Source organism: Xiphophorus couchianus, chromosome 16 (genome assembly GCF_001444195.1).
Source record: "Xiphophorus couchianus chromosome 16, X_couchianus-1.0, whole genome shotgun sequence".
NCBI lineage: Eukaryota > Metazoa > Chordata > Actinopteri > Cyprinodontiformes > Poeciliidae > Xiphophorus > Xiphophorus couchianus.
The window spans coordinates 19155198-19177430 of record NC_040243.1 but is presented as its reverse complement, the minus strand read 5'-3'; the positions used below and the strand labels follow the sequence as shown (position 1 = coordinate 19177430).

Here is a 22233-nt window from a genome sequence, read left to right as displayed (position 1 = left end):
TTTCTTGTCTGTTTTACTGTATAATTTTACTTATATGTGTCAAAATTAACTTTTGCCTCGTTATTTGTCCATTAGCACTAATTTCGATGATGAATTATTTCTCAGCATGTCGATTAACTATATTTATTGGTTGTGGAAGTGGGCCGTCGAGAACACATTTCTAGCTCTAACAGTTTGCTGTAATTACACTGCTGAATTTATGTTTGCCATGACGACGTAACTACACTGGAAGCCTTCACTGCTGTCTTTGCTTTTTGCTTGAGCGTTATTATTCATTGTTTATGTAAAAGTTCAGTATTCCGTGTTTGACAAGCCAATAATAAGAAGCAGCTGCCACTTGTGTATTAATGCAGTCTATTAACTTAAAAAAAAGTGTGTTGCCCTTAATAATGCATGCTAATAATTGGTGCAGAGGGGTTATACCTTCTAGACTATTTCATGTTCTTGTCATTGAATTTTTAAATTATAATTTTAATGTATCTCTTTCATTTCATGCCTAATCTTTCTTTTTGTAATTCTGACATATCTGCATTTCTGAGGACCTAATTAACCCTAAACAAAGGTCAAATAATAAAAAATAATTTGCCATGTCTTGTTTGTATCACCATTGGTCAGCATATCCAAGCTGTTTATTGTCATTCTCTATCTAAGCTGTTTGTGCTTATTTGAACATTTACCTTCGCGACGAGAGGCAGGAGTGTTTTCTGAGTGCTGCACTTCTCATTTATGTGTGTGTTTTGTATCATTTTTGCACTGTTTGTTTCTCTTTGTTATGACCCATTTTACTGATATGGTTTGTGTTTTATGTTTTTTAGAAGCAGAGTATGGCTCAACTACATAAAAACAGGAACTAAAAGCCTTAACATGTGAAAATGTGCTGTGCTCCTTTACTTTCTATTGGAATAAAGCTATTTGTCTGATTGAACATAACACTGCCTCTTTAATTATTTCTGTAAGAAGATAAAGCCTGTTTAACTGACAATAAACTAAGACAAAAGTCAAATAAAACTAATACCATTTACAGTGAATATATATATATATATATATATATATATATATATATATATATATATATATATATATATATATATATATATATATATATATATATATATATATACACCCGCGGTTTATTTAAATGAGTTACGGCGATATCTTCTTTTACGTCACACTCTCCAGTAGCAGACGATTAAGTTATCAACCTATTTGCTTTGTTTGTATGAGTAAAACCGATGTGTTCGGTACATTTGAAATAAGATTTTATTCACAATTCCAGTGATCTTGGGGGCCCCCTGCTGGTGTGGAGACCCATAGCAGCTGCTTAGTTTACTTCAAAGTTAAAGTATTATGTTTTCAAGTCACATAGTGCTGTTTCATAGCATAATCAAGTAGCTATGTTACCTTCAGTTGTAATACAAATGCTCTATATATGAAATATGATTGAAAATAAATTTTACTTCCTGATTTAATGGTTTGGAATCAGGCCTCTGTCACTGTAACAAATTATGCTCTTTCTGAAACCAAGAAGTTATCTGTTTTTCAATTAATAATTGCGTTGTATTTCCACAGCAGGATGACACTAAAAGTACCAACAATATATTTTAGATCTATTTTTCTAATTTATTTTTCCCACAACTATCAACTTTCCATAGCAGAAAATGCATCAATTTATGCAAAAGTTTTGTTATTCTGCATTTGAACACCCCAGAATAGAAATATGTCATGTTTGAAATCCTATAGCAGATATTTACCAAAAACATGAATTGTCTTTTAAGAAAACAAAAAGTCATGAAACATTAACTGTTTTAATTGAGTTTTATTTAGCTGAACTGAGGGATAAAATTCCTCCTTGGGTTGTAAATGTTGCACATACTATTCTGCTGAGTCAATAGAGCCACCAGAGCTGTGAATCGCTGCAGCTCTTCCAAAGTTAACATGGGCCTTTTGGCTACTTCTCTGTTTATTGCTCTCCCTAACTTGAAACTGCTGTGGTAAAAGAAGGAAGTATAAATATTAATCCCAAAAATCCCTCCAAGTTGACTCACATGAGAAATTCAATAAAGTCAAGACCCTAATTGCAATTATTGTAATTTTCTCAGTTTTTAAAATTATTTTATTTATTTTATTTTTATTGAAGGTATAAAAGCTGGCGATAAATATTGAGCAGAAGTAACCAGTTTACTCCAGCTGATAAACAGGTAACTGTCCCGGCGAGACTCTCTGCTCTTCACCACGGACATGCAAAGCAGCCAAACAGTCCCTGTGTTGCTGTTGTTTGTGTGGGAATGAGTTTGCTGTTCGGGTGGAAACATGCAAGCTGAGGGGGTGGGGGAAGAGAGGGAGTTTTAGAGTTTGCAAGAAACAGGATTACCAGCTTTGTTGTAGAAAAGACTATTTGTGACTCTGGGGAAAAGATCAAGGAATCATCTGCTTAGCGTGTGTGTGCAGTGGCATCTACAGTGGCGCAAAAATTGTTTGTCCATCACAAAATGTCTGCTTTTTTTTTTGCGTTGTGGTCACGCTTAGTATCATACAGGACTTTACTTTCTTACTTACTTCTGCTTACAGATTTTCAGGGCTTTGTGACAGCCAATATAAAATATAAAATTTTTTATTCCTTTGTAATTAATGTGGGGGTATGACCAGGACCCAAGTTTAGGATACAGAAGCCTTTCTGGAGACGTGACCTGAGGCTGATGCTGCGCTCGTCTCATGAGAGGGCAGCCCATGTGATGCTCACCCTACCAACCGCTGTGAGGTCATCAGGCCACCTTAAAGCCAGCAAACAAAATGATTTTGTAGCTGAATATTCATGTTTTGTCCATTAGTTTTCTCAGTTATGGTTGCTACAGTCTCTCTGTTTGGTTTGTTCTGATCAGTCACGATTTCTCTTGGTCACTTGTTGCACTTTAGGAAACGTGATTTTATATATTTTTGATCAACTGGCCTAAAGACAATGAAACTTATTGAGAATGGCGGACTCGTAATAATCTGGGTTTTAATTTAAATTGTTTTGACTACACTGTTGTCGCTCTGCTCCGTGTCAGATTTCGTCTTTCAACTCAGTACATTTCCTTGGTGCGATCCAAATTCTGCTTCCTTGGATTTCTGACAATGATTAGATACTTAAATCAAAATAATTTTTAAAAAGTTGCCGGCCCTAAATATTCCTTCTGACAACCAGAGTCCAGTGTTGCAAACTTTACTAAATCACACCACTAAAACGTTCCACGTCTTTCACTCCATCACAGAGTGAACCTGGCAAGCAAATTGGGTTTATTTTGTAGGTAAGTATTGGAGAAAGCGACGGGGAGGGAGAGAGGAAAAAGGACTGCAGAGAGTAATGGTCCCTTTGTGTCCCTGTGAAGCTACAGGCGAGGTAGTTAGTTGGGTACGGCTCCCTCTTTCCTTCCCTCCTCCCCCAACGTTCCCATCAATGGCCCTCTTTGTCTTTCCAAAGTATCACACAGCCGATTAAACGGAGGGAATTAGGAGTCAGGCTTAATCCGCAGTACATCGAGAAACACTAACAAATGTGCAACACACCAGAACTCTGAATTATGGATCCAGGAATCCAAAGCCAATACATCCACACAAAACACGTCAAAGCTTTTAAATCCACAAGAGCCAGCTTAAAGGGGCAGTATCATGTAAAATCAACTTTTTTCCCCTTTTTTCTTAGGTTTTACATCATGCTATAATGTTATTCCCTCATCAAAAACACACCTGGGGTGTTGTTTTGACTCTTTCATGAATGTTTGACAGATCTTTTGATCTCTACGGCAACCATTCAGGGACCTACCACCACCTTGATCGGTGTAGTTCCTCCTCGGAGCTGGAATTTCCAAACTTCTGTAGCTTCCGGCTCACAGAGCAGCCCTCCTCCATTACTACCTCACTCAGCTCCTTCAGACTAGCCAGCAGCAATTAGCAAACACCTGTGCATCTGTTCAGCTTATTATATGAGGTACTTCTCAGTGGAAAGCTGGGGGCGGGGAAATATTGTTAAAGGGTTAATAGAGGTTAGTAGTGGCTCTTTGGATAATTCAAAGAGCCACTACTTGAGATTCAGGATATTAGGTAAATATAATGTTGTGACAATATGGCTAATCCTGTCATATTAATTGTGATTAACCCAAATCTTTCTTATTAAACTGTTTTTTTCCCCCTGTTATAATAACGTTTGGACCATTAACTTAGAGCTTTAAGTTAATGGCGTTTAAGTAAAACGCCTTTTGCAATTTAATCTGTTATATTAAATCATATTTATGTCAAAAAAAAGACTCAAGAACTGATGTTCCAGAACGTCTCCATCCAGTTTATAATCATCTTGCTGTTTTGTGACGGTCTGTCACACAAAACAACATAAACTGAAGTTTGTGGTCACAACAGGAAATAATATGTTCAGTGGGTGTTTTGTGGAAAAACACAAACGTGACACAGTCACTGCCTAATTGCATATTTATGTAGTCAAATCGTAGACAAATAACTGATATTTCATGTGCAAATCGTAATCCACAACAAGCCTGCGTGACACGGCGCGGTGTAATTAAAGCAAACAAGAAACCACATCTTATAGAAAAGAGTTTATTTATAATAATAATAATAATAAAACATTTCTTTTACACAAATTATTTCTCTGGAAGAAAACAACTAATGGAATCTTACAACACAGCACTATTGAATGAGTAAAAAAAAAAAAGTTGTTTCCCTCTTGTGGCGCTTCCTGGCACTACAGCTATTAAAATAGTGAGGATAAATAAATTCTTCTACTAGTGTTCACTCAGGTCAGTGTGAACATGTGGCAAACTGCAGCGTAGAAGCTCGTGAGACGCCGGACGTGATGCGAGGAGCCGAGAGGTGATCGGTCCGATCTCTAGTCGGTTACGATGAGCTCGTCGCAGCCCCAGTCCTCGTAGCTGCCGTCAGGAAGGTACCGACGGATGATGATGGGGATCTTTCTGCTTCTGTTGGAACGGAGGGATTAAAAAGTCTTTACAAAAAAAAAAGGGATTTGGTTCTCAAATGTTGTGAGAGGGGCTGCACAGTGGCGCAGTTGGTAGCACTGTTGCCTTGCAGCAAGAAGGTCCTGGGTTCGATTCCCGGCCGGGGTCTTTCTGCATGGAGTTTGCATGTTCTCCCTGTGCATGCGTGGGTTCTCTCCGGGTACTTAGGCTTCCTCCCACAGTCCAAAAACATGACTGTCAGGTCAATTGGTTTCTCTAAATTCTCCCTGGGTGTGAGTGTGTGTGTGCATGGTTGTTTGTCCTGTATGTCTCTGTGTTGCCCTGCGACAGACTGGCGACCTGTCCAGGGTGTACCCCGCCTCTCGCCCGGAACGTAGCTGGAGTTGGGCACCAGCAACCCTCCCGACCCCATTAGGGACAAGGGTGAACAGAAAATGGATGGATGGATGGATGTTGTGAGAGGGAAAAAAAAGCAAAATAGGACTTACTTAAGTTCCTTCATGGCTATCTGCAAGGGGTCAGTTTCTCCTTCCAACTCCACCATGACCGGAGCGCACATGCTGCCGAAACAACACGTCAGGATGAGCTTTTATTATGAGAATTTAGTGGATCAAAATTCCAGTGTCACGTTAAGGCAGTGAATGTAAACACAGAAGTAGAAACATAATGTACACCCTAATAAGCACGATGGAGCATGGGAGTTTCCCCATACCGTTTTTAGCAAGCAGGAAAACTTCCAGAGAGGGTCATTGTCTGGGCCAAACTTTAAAAAGGGCTTAAAAAGGGCAGTAGCCCAGGGCAACAATTTTGTGGGGAATTCCCCCCAAGACTTTTTTAAAATTTAAATATATGGATGTTTTGCATTACACTTTGTAAAAGCTAATATACCCATATCAGATAGATTGTGATGACATTCTGGAATTTTTATGAATATAAATCATATTTAAGTTTTTGAAAATTATGAAATTTTAATTTTCGAGAAACAACATGGCGCTACAGCTCGGTATTAAACTTACCATTCACCAATTCGTGTATAGGACTACCTATTTATGCACTGCAATTTGCATTAGTAGAAGATTTTTTTTTTTCCTTCGAGGATAGGGAACCAAAGCTGGCTCCAGCCCAGGGTCCCACGTCTTTGTGCATCCGGCTCTGGCCATGATTTAAATCTGAGTCCTGGGCGCTGGCCTACTGACCTAGATACGGCTATGTCAGTTCCATAAGCTCATCTCAGCTTTGTTGACAAAAATTCTTGAAAAATATGACGTGGATTAATGAAACGAAAGGGAAACTTTAGGAAGGTTTTGAAGGCGTGCATCCTGTTACGTGTGGCATAAAACTAATGCCGCTTTTCAGAATAACTACGGTTAAGTAGGAGAAGCTTCCATAAGGGGAATAATCATTTGAAAATGCTTTTTTCTATTTATTCCTCAGGTAATTTCTGTTGGACAATTTTCGTTTGATGATCTGAAATATATTACATTTAGAGGAAACACTGACGCTGTGCTGACTTAATATTACACAGATCATCTCAGATTTGTTGACAAAAATTCAACACACTCACGCTATCTGCAGAGCTCGGGTCCCCAGCACTCTGGCCCTCTCATACTTGGTCATGTACGGCGTGGTGATTCTCTTCTGGTTTGCCTGCTGACCCTCTCCTGCAGGAAGGATCTGCACATTCTCCTGATCTTCCTGCTCCGACAGAAAGAAAACGCACAGATTCGGACTTAACTTGACCACAAGTATAATAACATCCAGGTTGGATGAACCTTACTATTTATCTAGATGTTTTGGGGGGTTTTTTTATCGGTACTTACGTCCTCAACGTTCTCGAGGTCATCTAATCCTTCATCCTCCTCGGCGTAATCAAAATCTCCATCATCGAAGCTACAAATTTATTAACATGTTAGCTAAATCGCTAACTGCCTGTTAGCATCACAGTTAGCTCATATACAATATTTCCGCAAACACCGAGCTTAATGTTCACTGTTAGTGCTGAGTGAGTACTTACTTATCTTCGTTGTCGGACATGTTTTATTTGGAGACGTTTGTATATTCCTGTTATTCTCCTTCAGGTACTCGTTTTGTTGTCAACATTGGGCCACATGAGCGGTATATGTAACTTCCGGTTGAGTGGTACGCCGGGAAATATTCCGTGCGCAATGACGATCAACATTTGAGTTCCGTTTATTTTTTTTAAATCTTCTTCAGCATAAAGTTCGATGCTCTTTACACATTTCTTGTCCGTATTATGAATAGTTTTGCTCAAAATTATTAATACCCCCTGCGAATTTAGACTGAATCTTAATTTTCATCCAACCAAGCCAAAACCCTTTGTTTCAGTTTTCTACAAGAAATATAAAAAACTCCTGTATTGTTTTAAAATAAATTAAAAATCCTTTCAATTATTAGTCGTCTCCGCTATGTCAGCTAAAGGTTATTGTGAGTTAAGAAATCTTATTATATATAGATATTTTTCACAAGTTCTATATTTTATTTCTTGCTTACTTATTTTTCAGCATGACTTTTTCTCATTATCTCGTTTAAATTAGAGTACAACTGAAAAGTAGATGCATGTTGAGTAATTCAATTCCTAAAGTGAATCTTTTATATACTGATTGCTTATTATTGACCTTTTTATTTAATTTAGACAATTGTGACTTAGAAAAAAAAATGTTTAAATTGTTTTCAGAAATTGTAAGTTATGGTAAACGTATAATTATGCCTTCCAGTATTAACCTCTCTTGATAGCTTGATTCCATATTTCAACACATCATAGGACACCAACACTGTGAAAAGTACGTATATTTATCATTATAGATCCTTGAAAGAACACAGTTGGGAGCACATCATAATGTTGAACTGGGAAAAAAAAAAAAACATGACATGAAATGTGAAGCAGCAGACAAAATGTAATTATGAAGCCAGTCGAACGAAGCTGAATCCTTTGTGAATTAAAATGTTACTGGCCAAAAAATATTAATGACATTACACCACCAGGTATCAACGGGCTTAAACGCCCAGGCAGATACTTGGACAAAAAAAAAAAAGTGTCATTTTACAAAATTAAAGAACTTAAATACATACATTTAGCACACTGATGTTGCATGTTTTTATAACAAACTCGAGATGAACATGGATTGCGGGTTGTTAGTGCGGTGGGAATGCTTTTTCAGCTCTTTTTCTCCACAGGCTCCTTGCTGCTCTCTGGTTTGTGGTTCAGCATTTTAAAGACTTTCGGGGCCTTCAGCTTTCCTTTGGTCTTCTTCGGCCCGTCCTTCTGAAAGCCTGATGAGAATCCAGGAGAGTTATCAGTTTATTCACGACCTAACGCAAAATAAGTGACTCTGGATGTAAAAAAGAGAGAGAAAAAAAAAGCTTTTTATCTGACTCACTCTTATTTCTCGTGCTTTCCATATCTTCGTCTCTTTCTCTAATGACAAAAACAAAAGTTTTCAGCCTGTTATTATGAAAGACTTTTTATTTGTCTCCATCTACCTGTCCTGATCCAAGCTGCTGATGATCTGGTTCCTCTGTTCAATGATGGTGACCAGCTCAGCCATCAGCTGCTGTTCCCGGCCTCGGTCCTCCTGATCCCAGTCTTTCTCTGATTAGAAAACAGAAGGAAAACCATAAAAATTCAAGAGACCCAAATCGAACCGTGCTTCCACTGCCAAGACAGCCGATGTTGAGCAGAAAGGACTCAAACCTACCGGGCTTATTGAGGAGACATCTGAGCTTGTACTCCACATCCGCTTGCCTGTCCTCTAATATTTGCTGTTTTGTGCTGAAAAAAACAAACAAAACAAAAACAACACAAACAATTAGATCACCAAACAAAACTAAATTGCTGAAAGTAACTTTTCAGCAAGAAATAGCAGCTTGTTTAAAGTAAATTATTCCTTAATATTTATGAAAAAGTACCAGTTAACCATAAGTACATTAGTCATAATAACACATTTTGTTGGACGATATATATCATTCCAGAAATTATCGCGACAAATAACCTGCGCTAGCTGCAGGTTATTTCACTCGAAACTAAAATTTCTTCATCAATATTAAGGAAATATTAAATTAAAACAAGCTTCTGTTTCTTGCTTAAAAGTTACTTGTAAGTTAGTTTTGTCTTATTTTTAAGATATTTGCCGTAGAAATGAGACCAAAAATACTAAGATTTTGTGTTTTTGCAGTGCGAGTCGGGAATTCGTTTAATCGACCAACACAAAGTAGCGCAGAGGTTGTGAAATGGAAGGACAATAAAACACGATCGCCAACATTTTTACCAACACATATATGAAAACCCTTTTTATTGGCTCGCCCTTACAGAATCAGACGCAGCTGTTTTGATATATGTAGCAGATTGTACACATCTGACCGCTGAATGTTTCTCTAGTTCTTCCTTGCAAAATATTCTTTGCAGAAAAAGAACTGAAGTTAGTTTCGGGTGTTTAGGTAGCTTAGTTTTTCTTTATTTCAACAATATTTTTGGAGGCAATAAATTTGTCTTTAGGGTTTGGTCCTTAAGAGTGAGGAAATTAATCTTGATTATTTCTCTGTAACAAATCTCGACGGCCTTCGGAGAGCAGCTGGAATAAAATACGCACAGGTCTCTCCACTGATTAGGTAACTTCTGGAGACTATTGGTTGGACTGGATTTTATTGAGGGGTATGAGAGTAAAGGGGGCAGATCATTCATTTTGGTTGAATTTGAAATCATGTTATTATTCTTTCTTTTCAGTTCTGCGCATTTTTTTTGTTGTTTTGGGGGTTTTTTTGTCGGTTTTACCGGAGGAAGATCCCGAGAAGGTTCAACAATGTTTGTGTTTTTAATGTGGAAGAATTTCAAGGCGCCGCCTCTCACAGCTGGAACCTTCGTCTGGTCCACTTACAGGTAGACCAGTTCTTTGTTTTTGCGCAGCAGAGTGTGTTGCTCATGGACGAGGCCGAACCACTCAGTCAGCATCTGTTCTTCTTTGCCTGAAACAGAAACAAACACGTTTGCTAGAAACTCTGAGCCGCCGCAGAGAAGCGAAGTTTACGTAGAATCCCTTCCGGTACGGAGCGTCAGCCGTACCCGTCCTGCCGTCTCGAATGCTCCTCTCCAGCTCCACTCCTCGTTGCTCCAGCGCCTCCAGGTCGCCGTCCAAGCTCCTCATCTGCTTCTGCAGGTCTTCTGTGGAAACGTCCCGGTCCGTCCGCACCTGTCGTGGCGACAGCATGTCGCCATTTTGCTGCAGGCAAACGTCGATTGCGAACAAATCAGAGGTTTTTTCTGTACCTGCCTCCTGATGAGAGGGAAACCGTGTCCAGGCGCCGGCCCACGGGTGGACGACAGGTTCTGAACCGTCTGGGACCGGGACATCCCAGGTCGCTCCGAGAATGGATCTTCTTTACAGGCGGACTGGAAATGGGGAGAAATAAACTTCAACACTGGTGAATGATTTATGTGTCAGAACTTACGGTGGAAAAAGAGCAGCAGCGTTTGGAGGGTGGAATATTTCAAGTGACATTTTGCATGCAAATAATGTCATTATAACAAATTTCACTGACGATAAATCATTCCAGTAATTATTGCTATAAATGATAATATTGTCATTTTGACACCATTTTCAACTAATGTAATAATAATCATAATGTCATATTAATGCAATTATGCCCAATCAAAAATACCTAAAAAAATACTTTTAATTTCTGTCAAATATTTGACACGGTAACTGGAAAAGATTTTAAGTATCCAAAAAAACACAATAACTATAATGTATTATGAAGTCTCTAACCAAACCTGAATTCAAAAAGAGAAAACAGGCTAAATTGGAAATTAGGACTGTCGTAAAAAAAAAAAGAAAAAACGAGCCAACTGCTTCGCACTGGGTATCAAACATTTGCAGTGTTTCACAAAATACTGCCTTTTCAAATACGTTAAAGGGGAGCATCTCTTTAACGACTGTTGTCCAACTGTAAACGATCAGGTTCGTTTTGATTTATCATGCCATCAAGTGATTTATTGCAAACATGACTCAGGTTTTGCTTGCAGAAAGGGAACTAATGTCAGACAGTGAGGAGAAAAAACAGGTTGCGTGTCATTTTATAGAGTGTGTGTAAAACACAGGGAGCAGCGATCTCTGCCGAAACTGATACCACTAAGCAACTCATTTATAGAAACGGAGAAGAAAACGGGGTCTAAAATAGATCCTCGAGGAACACCTTCATGCAACGTAACAAGGGATGGTGTATTGTTGGGTTTTTTTATGATAGTAACTTACTGTAAGAAAAGTTTCTTAACATAAAACCGTCTGGAACCAAGCAAGTAAGTATTAATGCATATTTAATTCTTTCCTGTAGTGGTTTTGTGTCGTACCTCCCCTTCGCACGCTGAGACGGGCCGGTCGGCGTCACGCAGCCCTGCGGCCGCGGCGCCGCTCTCGGAGCGTTCAGACGGCATCGCTGGCACGGACAGACTCCTGGGTAAAGCGGCGCTCCTCTGTGCTTCAGAGGACCTCGGCTCTGTCGCGTGTGACGGACCGTTCTGACCTCCGTCTGCGAGTTCTCCACTGATGGTTCCCGCCGAGTTACCGCCGGCGGTCGCTCCCCGAACCGGGTCCGGCTCCGCTCCTTCACGTTCCTCCGTAAAAACACACGCGCGCCTGTCCCGGCCTCCGTCCGCCTTCCGCTCAGACTTGCTGCCAGGTTCCTCTCCGCCCTGGACGCGAGCGATGCCGCTGTCCTCCGAGGGACCGGCAGAAGGCCCGGTCCGACTGGCCGCCTCCTGCTTCGGCGCTTCATCGACCTCCTCCTCTTCCTCGAATGGATTAAGAGAGGGCGTCCTGGGTCTGTTCCATGGCGTCCGCGTGTTGGAGATGGGTTTGGACCGAGGGACGGGTACCGGAGGTGGAGCCGGAGGCAGCTGGGTCCAGGGTCCAGGATGCACGATGGCCATCCAAGGATGGTTGCTTTTCACTTTGGGGCTCCTGCTGGTTACACAAGGAAAGAGAAAACAGGGAATGTTAGAGGTTTCTGATCTCCTTCACTGCAAAAAGCAGAAAACCAAGAATTTGTGGTCCAATTTCAGTTGCAAATATCTTAGTTCACTTGAAATGAGACCAAACTAACTCAAAAGTAACTTTTCATCAAGACACGGCAGCTTATTTTGAGTCAATAATTTCTTAACATTGTTGAAAAAGTGCTAGTTCCATTGGCAAATGATTTCACTTGTAACACTGGAAAAATGATTTGTTATAAGTGAAATAATCTGCCGATGAAACAAATACTTTTTCTTGTGAGTTAGTTTAGTCTCTGTGACGGCCCTGCGGTGCAGTCCTGTATGTGTGCTGTGTAGTGCAGGCTGTTTATCCATTAGGTCCTTGATTGTGGGAGGTGCCTCCAGACACCGGGATGGTATATAAGGAGCGCCGTTCCATTAATCGGGATGTGTGGCTGGCCGACAACAGAACCAGAAGCAGACGAGATCCAGACTCGGAGGCGGCGCTGGCACAGCTGACACCTTGTGTTTTTAATAAATGCCTCTCAAGGGGTTAAAAACCGTTGGGTTTGCCGTGTCCTCCCTATTTTTTGTTGCGGCCATCCGAGCCGGGCCGTAACAGTCTCATTTCACGTGGATGGGGATATTTACAGACCAAAAATACTTGGTAAGATTTTTGTGTTTTTGAAGTAACTGGAACTTACGCATTTCCTGTTTGACCCTCATTTTGTTCAAAAACGATCGTTTCACTTCTTGCTTACAGTCGTTGACTTTGTGACCATTTTAGGCTGTTTATATAAAAACCAGCCGGAGCTCCGCTGAGCTCTTAAATGAGACAACAACAAAAAAAAAACAAGCGATCATGAAAGAAAACTCTTTGCATCATTTTAAGAAAACTACTTCAGGAATCTTTGTAAGCTTCACTACTGAACGTCGGCCTCGTCAAAGTCCTGACTGTGAAACTAGAACGGTTCCTGGTTCAACATGCCTTGACTGAGGAAGAGGACAAGTCAAACAATCACATCTGAAACTCCAGCTCTTGTCAATTGTCCGCCTTTCAATTCCCTTTGGCTGTAAAGTCGCGCTCTGATTGGTGGAAACATTTCTGGCTGACCCGGGTAAATCCTGGCGGTCCGGTTCTGGAGCGAGCGCCAAGCACAGCTTTGGTTTATCTGGCTGAGCCACTCAGCACTGATCAGCCTGTTTGAACTGTGATTACAATAAATGTTGAATTTGTATTGTACTTTATGTGTCTTTTTTTTTTAGTGCATCTTAAGTCTCTTTCTGATGTGAACTTTGCCTCATTTAGGGCCAGTTTACGCATAAGGTGGGCATTTATCATAAAACATTCACGTCATGATAAGAATTTTGACTCATCGTTGTCGCAATAAATTTCAGTTAATGTAAAAAAAAAAAAAAGACTGGAATGTTAATTTGACCATTTTCTCCCCTGTTTTTTTCCACAAGAGCATCAATAAATTCATAAATATGATTAAATGAATTCTGTCTGTATATATATTTTTTAATAAATTATACTTCTTTGAGAAGCTTATAATATGAATGCTGTTGCCTAAAAATAAAAGGTAATACATAGTTTCTGATCATTTTTGTCGTTATCACAATAGCACTACGAAATATTGTGGTAAAATTCACTCCACCCAAGTTTTGCTTTTTACCAAAAACTTTTTACAAAAACCCAAGTGTCAAAGTGAAAACTGATTATTTCTTTTACAAAATAATTACAATTAAATCAAAATAATAAGAGACGGCATGAATATAACTTTGTAGTTTCATACGTACTATGTTTATAGAGTTTTCTATCTTCCATTCTGCAAATTCTTTTCATCAGTTTGTTCGGTTTGTATCACAATTTTGCTTCATAATTATTGTTTTATTTACTTAAGTTTATTTTGCTATTTGCTGCGCTTAGTTTTCAGCCTCCACAAAGCTCTTTGTGTTGCATTTAACTGAGTGACAAGATCTCCAAATAAAATCTGACAGACTGTAATCAGATAGAGATTTTTACAAAAAATGAAGTTATCAAAAGTTTTAAGCATTTCATCCAAACTAATGCATATGACATTTAAAATGGGGGCAACTTTTAGATTTCTCTTTCTGCAAATTTTAGATCCTTTTCATTGAGGAACGCATTTGTTTTTCAAATCTCTTCTGGGTATTTTTAAGATTTGATAAACCAGCCACCATACCACTGGAAACTGTGCTTCATTTTTACTGTCATTTGTAAATAATAATAATTATTATTTTTAAAAAGTTCAGTACACTTACAGGCCAGGAGGTTGAGGTGAAGACTCTGATATCCATGCGCAGAAAAAAAGAGAGAAAAAAAACCCATAAACAATTTATTTGTCTTAATTTCTGAATGGAGAGTCACGCCGTCATTTAGAGAACATTAAGTCGAGTAAAAACTTGTTCACCTCCAGCGGGGGAGTCACTCATTGCCTGAGCGGTTCTGGACCTGGACGCAGGAACAGGAGCCACAGAGGAGTCCAGGCTTCTCCTGGGAGCCGGGACAGGAAGTCCCCCTCCCTCCGTGGCTCGCCGCGGCTCGGCGTAGCGAGGCACGCTGCAGATGGCCGACCCGCTCAGAGAGTAGAAACCCGTCTGGATCGGACGACGGGGCCGATGACCAGCAGACCCGAGTTGCCGCTCGCTGTCAACGCCGGCAGCTTTTCTGTCCGTTGCATGATGAGAGCAGATGAAGGACGTCTGATCACTTCCTGGAGGGTAGGAGCCTGGTAACAGAACGCAGAGGCACACTTTGCACCTGAAAGACAACGGACCAAACGCAAAGTATTTGACGTAACGCTAAAGGTGTTGCAGACTTTACAGCTCAAATATGCTGCTAGTACACGAGTCACTCACCGCAAAAACACAAAACATCATCAGGTAGTTTTGGCCTATTTTCTAGCGCACACTTGAAATAAGACTAATGACTATAAAAGTAACTTTTCAGAAAGATATAGCAGCTTGTTTTAACTCAATATTTCCTTAATTTTGATATTTAAAAAAGACCAGTTCTACTGGTAAATAATTTCACTTATAACTAGTAATTTTTCATCAATATTAAGGAATTATAAACTTAAAACAAGCTCCAACGTCTTGCTGAAAAGTTACTTGTAAGTTAGTTTTGTCCTATTTCAAGTGTAATAAGATATTTGGACAAGAAACTAGAGCAAAGATGCTTGGTAAGGTTTTATCCATGACTGTAAAAGACACATCACACGAGCTTTTTCTCAGCAAACCTCGGCGTATTTTATTGCGATTTCAAGAAAAAACCAACACAGATTAGCGCAAAATTCTATCATAGAAAGGAAAAGTACAATATTTTTCACAAATAATCTGGAAAATGTATTAGTTGTTCACTCCACAAATGGAGGACAGGCTGTACAAAACCCATCGCTGAATGGCCAACATTCAGGTTTTCGGCATACTTTCAAGCTGCCTACGTTTTGTGAGAAGAAAACGTTGTGACGTGATGCGTAACCTGTGTCAGAACGGCCTAGTCAAATTCCAGAGCTAGAAAGTTAAAGTCCACACGCGCTCTCTGTCCAATCTGACTGATCTTGACCTATTTTGCAACAAAAGAAGGAGAAAAAACTTCAGTCTCCAGATGATCTTTCTAACTGTTTCACAAAAAGCAATTCCCCCAAACAAATCCCAAAGAAGAACGTGGCAGATAAAACGCAAAACGCATCAAGAGGGACGGACACTTCAACAAGGCACTGCCTAGTCACAGCCAGGTGTGGAGGTCAAATGTCAAAAGAGGTGAACTAAGGCGCATTAGAGACAAACGTCGAGTTCATTCCAACCGGGAAAGACGAGCGTCTCTCACCTGAAGCAGCCGCGGTGGTAAACCTTCCCGTCAGCCAGACTCTTCTGTATGAGGTGAACCGGCTTGAAGCAGAGGGAACACACCGCCCTGCGCCTCAGGCCAGCATGACCGTCCTCTTTACTGGTTTCCAGTTCAGTCAGGCTCTGAAAGCAGAAGAGAAACCGGGCAGTCGGACGCGAGGCGAGTGACAGAGAGAGAGAGAGAGCGGGAAGCGAGGAGGCGCCGTACCTTCTGGCTTCTCAGAGTTTTATGCACCTTCGTGACGTTCAGGACCTGCGACGACCACGACCTGCAGGGACCTGAAGTCAACACAAGACAGTTGGGGAAATGAGACCCTAAATATATTACAGTTGATTTAAAAAAAACACACAAAAAAAACTCACGGTCACTTTATAGATTGTTGCTTTGAAAACAACACTTTTCAAAACGCTGCTTGTTTTTGTTTAAATCCTGCTGCACACATGCTGGCAGCTATGCTAGTGTCGCTAACTAGATGGAAACAGCTCTTTGCTAAGCACAGGTGGGTAGTAACTAGTTACTCTTACTCAATTACATTTACTTGAGTAACTTCTTACTCAAGTACATTCAGAAGTATCTTTGTACTTTTGCTGGAGTAATATGATTATGAACTACTGCTGTTCTCAGATGAGTGAAAGTCCTGGATACTCGATACAATTCAATGAAGAAAAAGTTAATATATTTTAAAAAGAAACGTGTTGTTTTAATGTTATTTTTCTATCTGCTGAGCCTATTGGGCCATTTGAAGATTAATACGACACAGAAAACACAACATATTGTCACTGGAAGTAGAATAAATTGCTCTAACATATGCACTTTACCTTCTGTAAGTAATGCCTTTCAGTGAAGATTAATATTGGTAAAGTTTGAAAACGTGTTTCTTCTGCCTAGATGTGTTATTATGTATTTATTTGTAGTATTAGTTTTTATTTTCGTCTTTAAAATGACAGAATTTGCACATACATGTATATTTCGTATGTTGATGGCAACATTTTTCAAAATGTTAAATCAGATTTTATGACCAGTTACTCAAGTAACAGTTTCACCAAATATTTTTTCACTCTTGGTTGGCTACGTTTTCCTTTTGTTCAGGTAAAAACGTGTAGAAGTAGTGTTACTCTTACTTATCATAAACTGCAGTATGTTGTTGTCATCAGAACTGTGGGGGAAAAGCAGCTGAAGTCCAAATGGGAACTTTGAAAAATCTTCAGAAAACTGTTTATTAAGATTGCTTAAAAAATGTAATCAGTGGGGAGGGAAAGTTCCTAGATTAAGAAATAATAGTAAAAAGAAAAAGATACAATACATGAAACAGTAGTCCCAGCTATCCTTTTTCAATTAATGTAATTGAATATATGTATATATTTTTTTATTTAACCTTTAATTTTATGAAACGTTTCTAGAAACGCCTAATTAATAATCGTTTTGTTTTTTTTAAACTGGGGTCCAAATGTGATGTGACACAGAAGCCTGTCCCTTTAAGGCTGGACTCTGACCTATAATGATGTTTGCCACCAAAAAAGATAACAGAGATGTACTTTTAGAAATCTGGAGGACAGCGTCTCCATGACAACCAAACCATTAGGCGCCATCTTTAAGCCGCCTGACCTGAGCTTTTCAGCAAAGTGCTAAAGTAAAGTGGAGGATCTGTGACGCTGCGGGCCAGCAGTCTTTTAATCATGAGCTTTTAATTTAAAATAGACATTGGGGTTTTAGATTCTTTTGTACTAAAACGTGTCTGGAGTCATTAATGATTTTACTAAAGCTTCTTTAGGTCTTAAAAGAAGCGCTGCGGTTATAGCTCTTCATTAGCAAAAGGTCACGACCCCAGTCCAGCAGAAGTGTTACACGACATTTTGTTGCCAATTGTACCGTCGTGTCTTTGTGCGATGACAGTAAAGTAAGTCTAAGTCTACGCGAGGAAGTGAGGTAAGCAGTTCACAAACTGAAAGTGAACCGGGCGGCTTAACCAAAGAGCAACACATGCAATCAAAGACAAACACACAGAAACGCGGCAACGGACCGGGAGATTCTCCGCTGAAGAAGTTGTAGTATTGGGAGACGTAGGTGATGACGGTGAGAAAGTCAGGCGCGTCCGTGGAAACCATGTCCTGTGGGTCCAGCAGAGGAGGGATTCCCAGCTTCGCTTCTGCGACCTCGAAAGCCTGCAGAGCCGAGAGGAGGAGCGAGTTTTCAGCGGTCCGTCGGACACAATGCTGCCCGGGAAACTCCTGCCGGCTTGGACAAAGACGCGAGTGACTCACCAGCTTGTTATTTTGATAAACATTTCCCCTGGACAGAGAGCTGAAGTCTCTAGAGTAAAGCAAGAATAACAATGATTAAAAAAAACTGTTAGAAACTGTCAGAAGCAGGAGAAAAGAAGATCACAATTGGTTGGACTATCATAAACTGAAACAAGCTAAATTTATGAATGAAAGATTACACATTAGATTAAACTGGAGTCAGCAATGGTACCGTTTCTTAAAAAGTATCAACGTGAACATTTATGACTTTGTTTTATCGCACCCTTCAGTGTGCTTTATCGTAATTTCATGGTTTGGGAGGAAAGTGGAATCTTAAAAATGTTTTTATGAACCAAACCTTTCAAACCGAAGCCTCTGTTTTCATGGCGGCTCCTCCTGTGAACTCATCCAGTGTCATGAATTGCATCCAGAAGTCACATAATTACCAAACAGGTCGGACGCACTGATGAGAAAAAATTAGGCCAATATTGACACCCGATATTAATATTACTGTTAACACCAGTAACTATACAGTTTTTACTGGTATTACAAATAGTTCACAGCCCTTTCGACACCATGGAAAAAACGACCAGACTCCTACATTGATTCTCTGTCTCAGTTAAACATCCCACAATCCTTTGCTGCATTACTGATACATGCCTAAACAAATATGGCCAACCTCTCCTGAGACACAAACATCAACAAGATGAAAACAAACATCGGTTATTATCATAGATCCGGTTTTACCCATGGGATCAATATTGCTTCGTTAAACATTTACTGGGCCGATGCCGATGTTAAGGCAGAGACAGGCCTGTCGCAACAAGCATTAAATCAATTAATCACACGGAAAATTAAGATGAGCTCAGTTATTTCCATCTTTTTCTACCAAAACCTACTTTCTAGAGTCAACAAGCAAGGAGGTAACTCTGGAGGAGCTGCAGAGACCCACAGTGCAGATTAAATAATCTGTCAGGCCCGCCACGATAACAGATTTTTGCTGGACGATAAATTGTCCCCGAAGTTATCGCGATAAACGATAACATCGTTGAGACCGTTTTCAAGTAATGTAATGGCAATGACATGATAATGCATTCTCGGGGATCGATCCACTTTAAATTTAAATAAACATTTACCACTGGAACTGGAAGACATTTTAAATATCCAAAATAAGTAAACTAAACAACAAATACAATGAATTAGGAAGTTTCAGAAAACTGTTATTATTAGTAGTTTTGTCATCCAGTTTGTGGCAGCAACAGAGAGAGAAACGTGAAAAATTATACTTCAAATGGAAATTATTGATCAATTGCATTTATTATGCAATTAATTGATTTATTGCTAATTGGCCGGCCTATCTGCAACCAAATATATATATATATTTATATGTTCTTTGCACAAGACTCGCAGTTGTAACCGCAACAAAAGACGATTCTGTTAGGTGAGCTGAACATAAATACACGCCACACTTTTCAGATGATTCTTTTCTCTAAAGTTTCAATTGTAGTAAGACTTTTACAGCGTGAATACACGTCAGATGATCCGTTCAGTCTGGCTCTGGAGAGGTTAAGAAGAGGGATTAGTCCAGCAGATTATAGTCTCCACTGTAAACGAAACGGGTCGGTCCTCTTCAGCTCAGTTTGAACTGAAGGTCCGTGTGAGGAGGGAGAAGAAGAAGAAGAAGAAAAAAAGACAAGAAAAGTACAAGTATTTCAGATGGAGGGCTGGAGCCTTTGGTCTACTTACATCAAGTCGGGTCGGTGTTTGTGGATGATGGCACAAAACGCCAGCCCATCCCTGAAGGAGGCTGACATGTTCTTCACTTCCACAGCGGGGTAGCTGGCGCATGTGACGCGGCACCACTCCAGCAGAGCCTTCGGTGATGCTGCCATCTTTTTGCACGACGTTCAGTTGCGCACGGGGAAAAAAACATTTCCCTTTTCACGGGTGAGACATCAAACGGAAAGAAAAGCAGAACGGTGTGGTTTGGTGAAGAGAACAGGAAACGTTCACCCTCTTCTGCCAAAACCACCAAACTGCGCAAACAATGCGCCAAATCCAAACGAAGCAACAGGAAGGAGGTTATTTCTTCACACTTAAATGTGCATCTTCACCACCTAAAGATATCCACGCTAAAGAGTGTATAAAGAGCGCGGCTTTCCTCCCCGCAGGTTTTAGCCACGACCAAAGTTAAAGAAACGGTTCTTCTCACACTCACTGAGCCGCGGACTCGGTTTCTCCACTATAAAACTACCAGAGAGTTTCAACAGGGAGGAGAACTATTGTCTGAATATGTCCAGTGCCACGAAGTCTCCCGAAAGACCTGATAAAATAGGTGTTAATTTGAATAAAACCCAGCAAGTCGCTCGCTCCTCCTCTTTGTGCTCCACAGCCGCCGCTAGAGGGAGACGTGGAGCCGCTCTTTTTCTATAATTAGGAGGGAAAGGTCACTAGTTACGAGATTACTGTCAGCAGCTCAAAGCACATGCTTTCTAACTCACGATTAAGTCGTCTTTCTTTCCCATCATGAAACCAAATGTGTTTGTTTTTTTATATCTTTGTATGATGACGTTCTTTATTCTTTTCCAATGTTTTTATCAGCTTCCCTGTCTCTGCTGTTGCATTTTTCCACTCAAATAAATTCAAGAAAATAGACTAAATGTTGCTTTGGTAGGACCAATTCTCTACTTGTTAGGTTGTTTGTGCTTATTACAAGTTGTAGTTCCATAGAGACATAAAGCAATGCCTAACCATGACTTCCGTGTAGATTTAAATTTTCTTTTTAATAATGTTTTGCCACATTTTCTCCAACAAACTACTTTTTAGAAACCAGTATTTACTATTAAAGACTGCATTACAGCCTTCTACTATTATCCGAAAAGTTGTGAAATAACATTTGATGGTAAATATAGTTTACTGTTAAACTACACCATCATTACTGGACTGGAGGCGGCTCATATGGATTACACAGAAAATACTTACATGTTTATTGCCATATAAACAAAAATATATGTATTCCAGTTATATATGTAGACATATTTTTAAATGGAAAATAAATTATTTAAACGTAGCATTGTTAAAACATACTTACTGCCTGCATGTGGCGCTATATAATTAGGTTTCTAGTGATATAAATATATGCAGGCATATTAAATAACGTAGAATGTGAATTCTGATTGGTCAAATTTTAGGCATACTTTTGTCAAGCCCACATTTCTGAATTATAATGCTTTTATTGGTCTGATGCAATGTCCTAATCTTAAACGTGCTTTCATCAACTTCAAGCTGAAAACCATCATAATTAAAGGTTTATGAAAGTAAAGGTTTGAAAATATCGTTTTTTCTAATTCTCAGTGAGTTAGCCAACATACTGTGGAAGTAAAATAGAAAATACACTTTCTTGGATGGATAGTCCCCTTTAATGGGAACTTGACATGAAGGTCTCTCATTGTATGATCGGACAAATCAGGGCCGGCCCATGGGGCCCTAAGCGAAATTTGGTATTGGGGCCCCTAGTTCTGCTAACAATGTGGACTGGCTCCAATCAGCAGTTCGATCATTAGATCATTCACACACCTGCTATAAACTTATTGCATCTCTGGCAGTACTGTTTACATTATATACATGTATAATAGGACACATTTATTGGCCAACTGATTGATTGACCAGTTGATTTCTGGGTGCCGATTTCCTTAATTTTGGGGTATCGTGATCTGCTGATACTTACATGTGAAGCTGATCTTATCCCCTAATCTTATCTTTGTCAGCTAAGGGTTAAAAATCAGTCTCTGTCCCCTTCTGCTCTGCAGTGAGAGGTGTGACTGACAGACCGGCCCACCAGGTCAGGTCTGAACGTTTGCAGTTAACAATATTCACCCCACCATACATAATTTCTACATACATTATCAAATATACATTATTGTAAAAACAAATCAGTTCATAGTGAAATTGTGTGTTTTTGATATTATAATGACACAGAAACTATTACTAAGAAAAAAAAATCAATAAATAAATCAGCTCCACTGAGGGGGCCTCTTAGTGGCCCTGGGGCCCTAAGTGGCTGCTTAGTTTGCTTATGCCTTGGGCCGGCCCCGAGACAAATGTTTTTTAAATACAAAAAACAAATACTAATAACTTGGAAAGAACAATATATTTGGGTGCCATTTCAAA

General features: G+C 39.8%; 2 protein-coding genes across 5 annotated transcripts; both read right to left on the bottom strand.

Moving 5' to 3' along the window:
• Positions 1-4571: 4571 nt before the first annotated feature.
• On the bottom strand, positions 4572-7152 carry polr2f (RNA polymerase II, I and III subunit F). The gene is made up of 5 exons (XM_028042679.1): positions 6982-7152; positions 6788-6857; positions 6532-6662; positions 5456-5527; positions 4572-4967 (listed from the first exon to the last, which is right to left on the bottom strand). Exons 1-5 carry the CDS (start codon positions 6999-7001, stop codon positions 4877-4879), a joined length of 384 nt encoding a protein of 127 aa, XP_027898480.1. The 5' UTR covers positions 7002-7152; the 3' UTR covers positions 4572-4876.
• A 606-nt stretch (positions 7153-7758) lies between these two features.
• LOC114160205 (MICAL-like protein 1) lies at positions 7759-20679 on the bottom strand. 4 transcript variants are annotated; one of them, XM_028042676.1, is made up of 15 exons: positions 19810-20679; positions 18085-18133; positions 17826-17985; positions 16031-16101; positions 15803-15945; positions 14385-14734; positions 14236-14260; positions 11329-11938; positions 10249-10371; positions 10045-10171; positions 9860-9947; positions 8684-8757; positions 8469-8577; positions 8366-8403; positions 7759-8258 (listed from the first exon to the last, which is right to left on the bottom strand). In XM_028042676.1, exons 1-15 carry the CDS (start codon positions 19953-19955, stop codon positions 8143-8145), a joined length of 2229 nt encoding a protein of 742 aa, XP_027898477.1. In that variant the 5' UTR covers positions 19956-20679; the 3' UTR covers positions 7759-8142. The 4 variants fall into 4 exon arrangements, with proteins under 4 accessions (XP_027898477.1, XP_027898476.1, XP_027898478.1 ...); XM_028042675.1 differs by having other exon boundaries at positions 11329-11941; positions 19810-20644; XM_028042677.1 differs by having other exon boundaries at positions 11329-11941; positions 17844-17985; positions 19810-20637.
• Positions 20680-22233: the final 1554 nt, after the last annotated feature.

Coding starts and splice junctions, on each gene's coding strand:
- polr2f (XM_028042679.1), bottom strand. CDS start 7,001: ATGTCCGACAACGAAGATAA. Junction 5,528..6,531: donor ACCCGAGCTCTGCAGATAGC/GTGAGTGTGTTG, acceptor TTGTTTCGGCAG/CATGTGCGCTCCGGTCATGG. Junction 4,968..5,455: donor ATAGCCATGAAGGAACTTAA/GTAAGTCCTATT, acceptor CCGTTCCAACAG/AAGCAGAAAGATCCCCATCA.
- LOC114160205 (XM_028042675.1), bottom strand. CDS start 19,955: ATGGCAGCATCACCGAAGGCTCTGCTGGAGTGGTGCCGCGTCACATGC. Junction 14,261..14,384: donor GAGTGACTCCCCCGCTGGAG/GTGAACAAGTTT, acceptor CATGGATATCAG/AGTCTTCACCTCAACCTCCT. Junction 10,372..11,328: donor TCTCAGCGTGCGAAGGGGAG/GTACGACACAAA, acceptor CCCCATTTCCAG/TCCGCCTGTAAAGAAGATCC.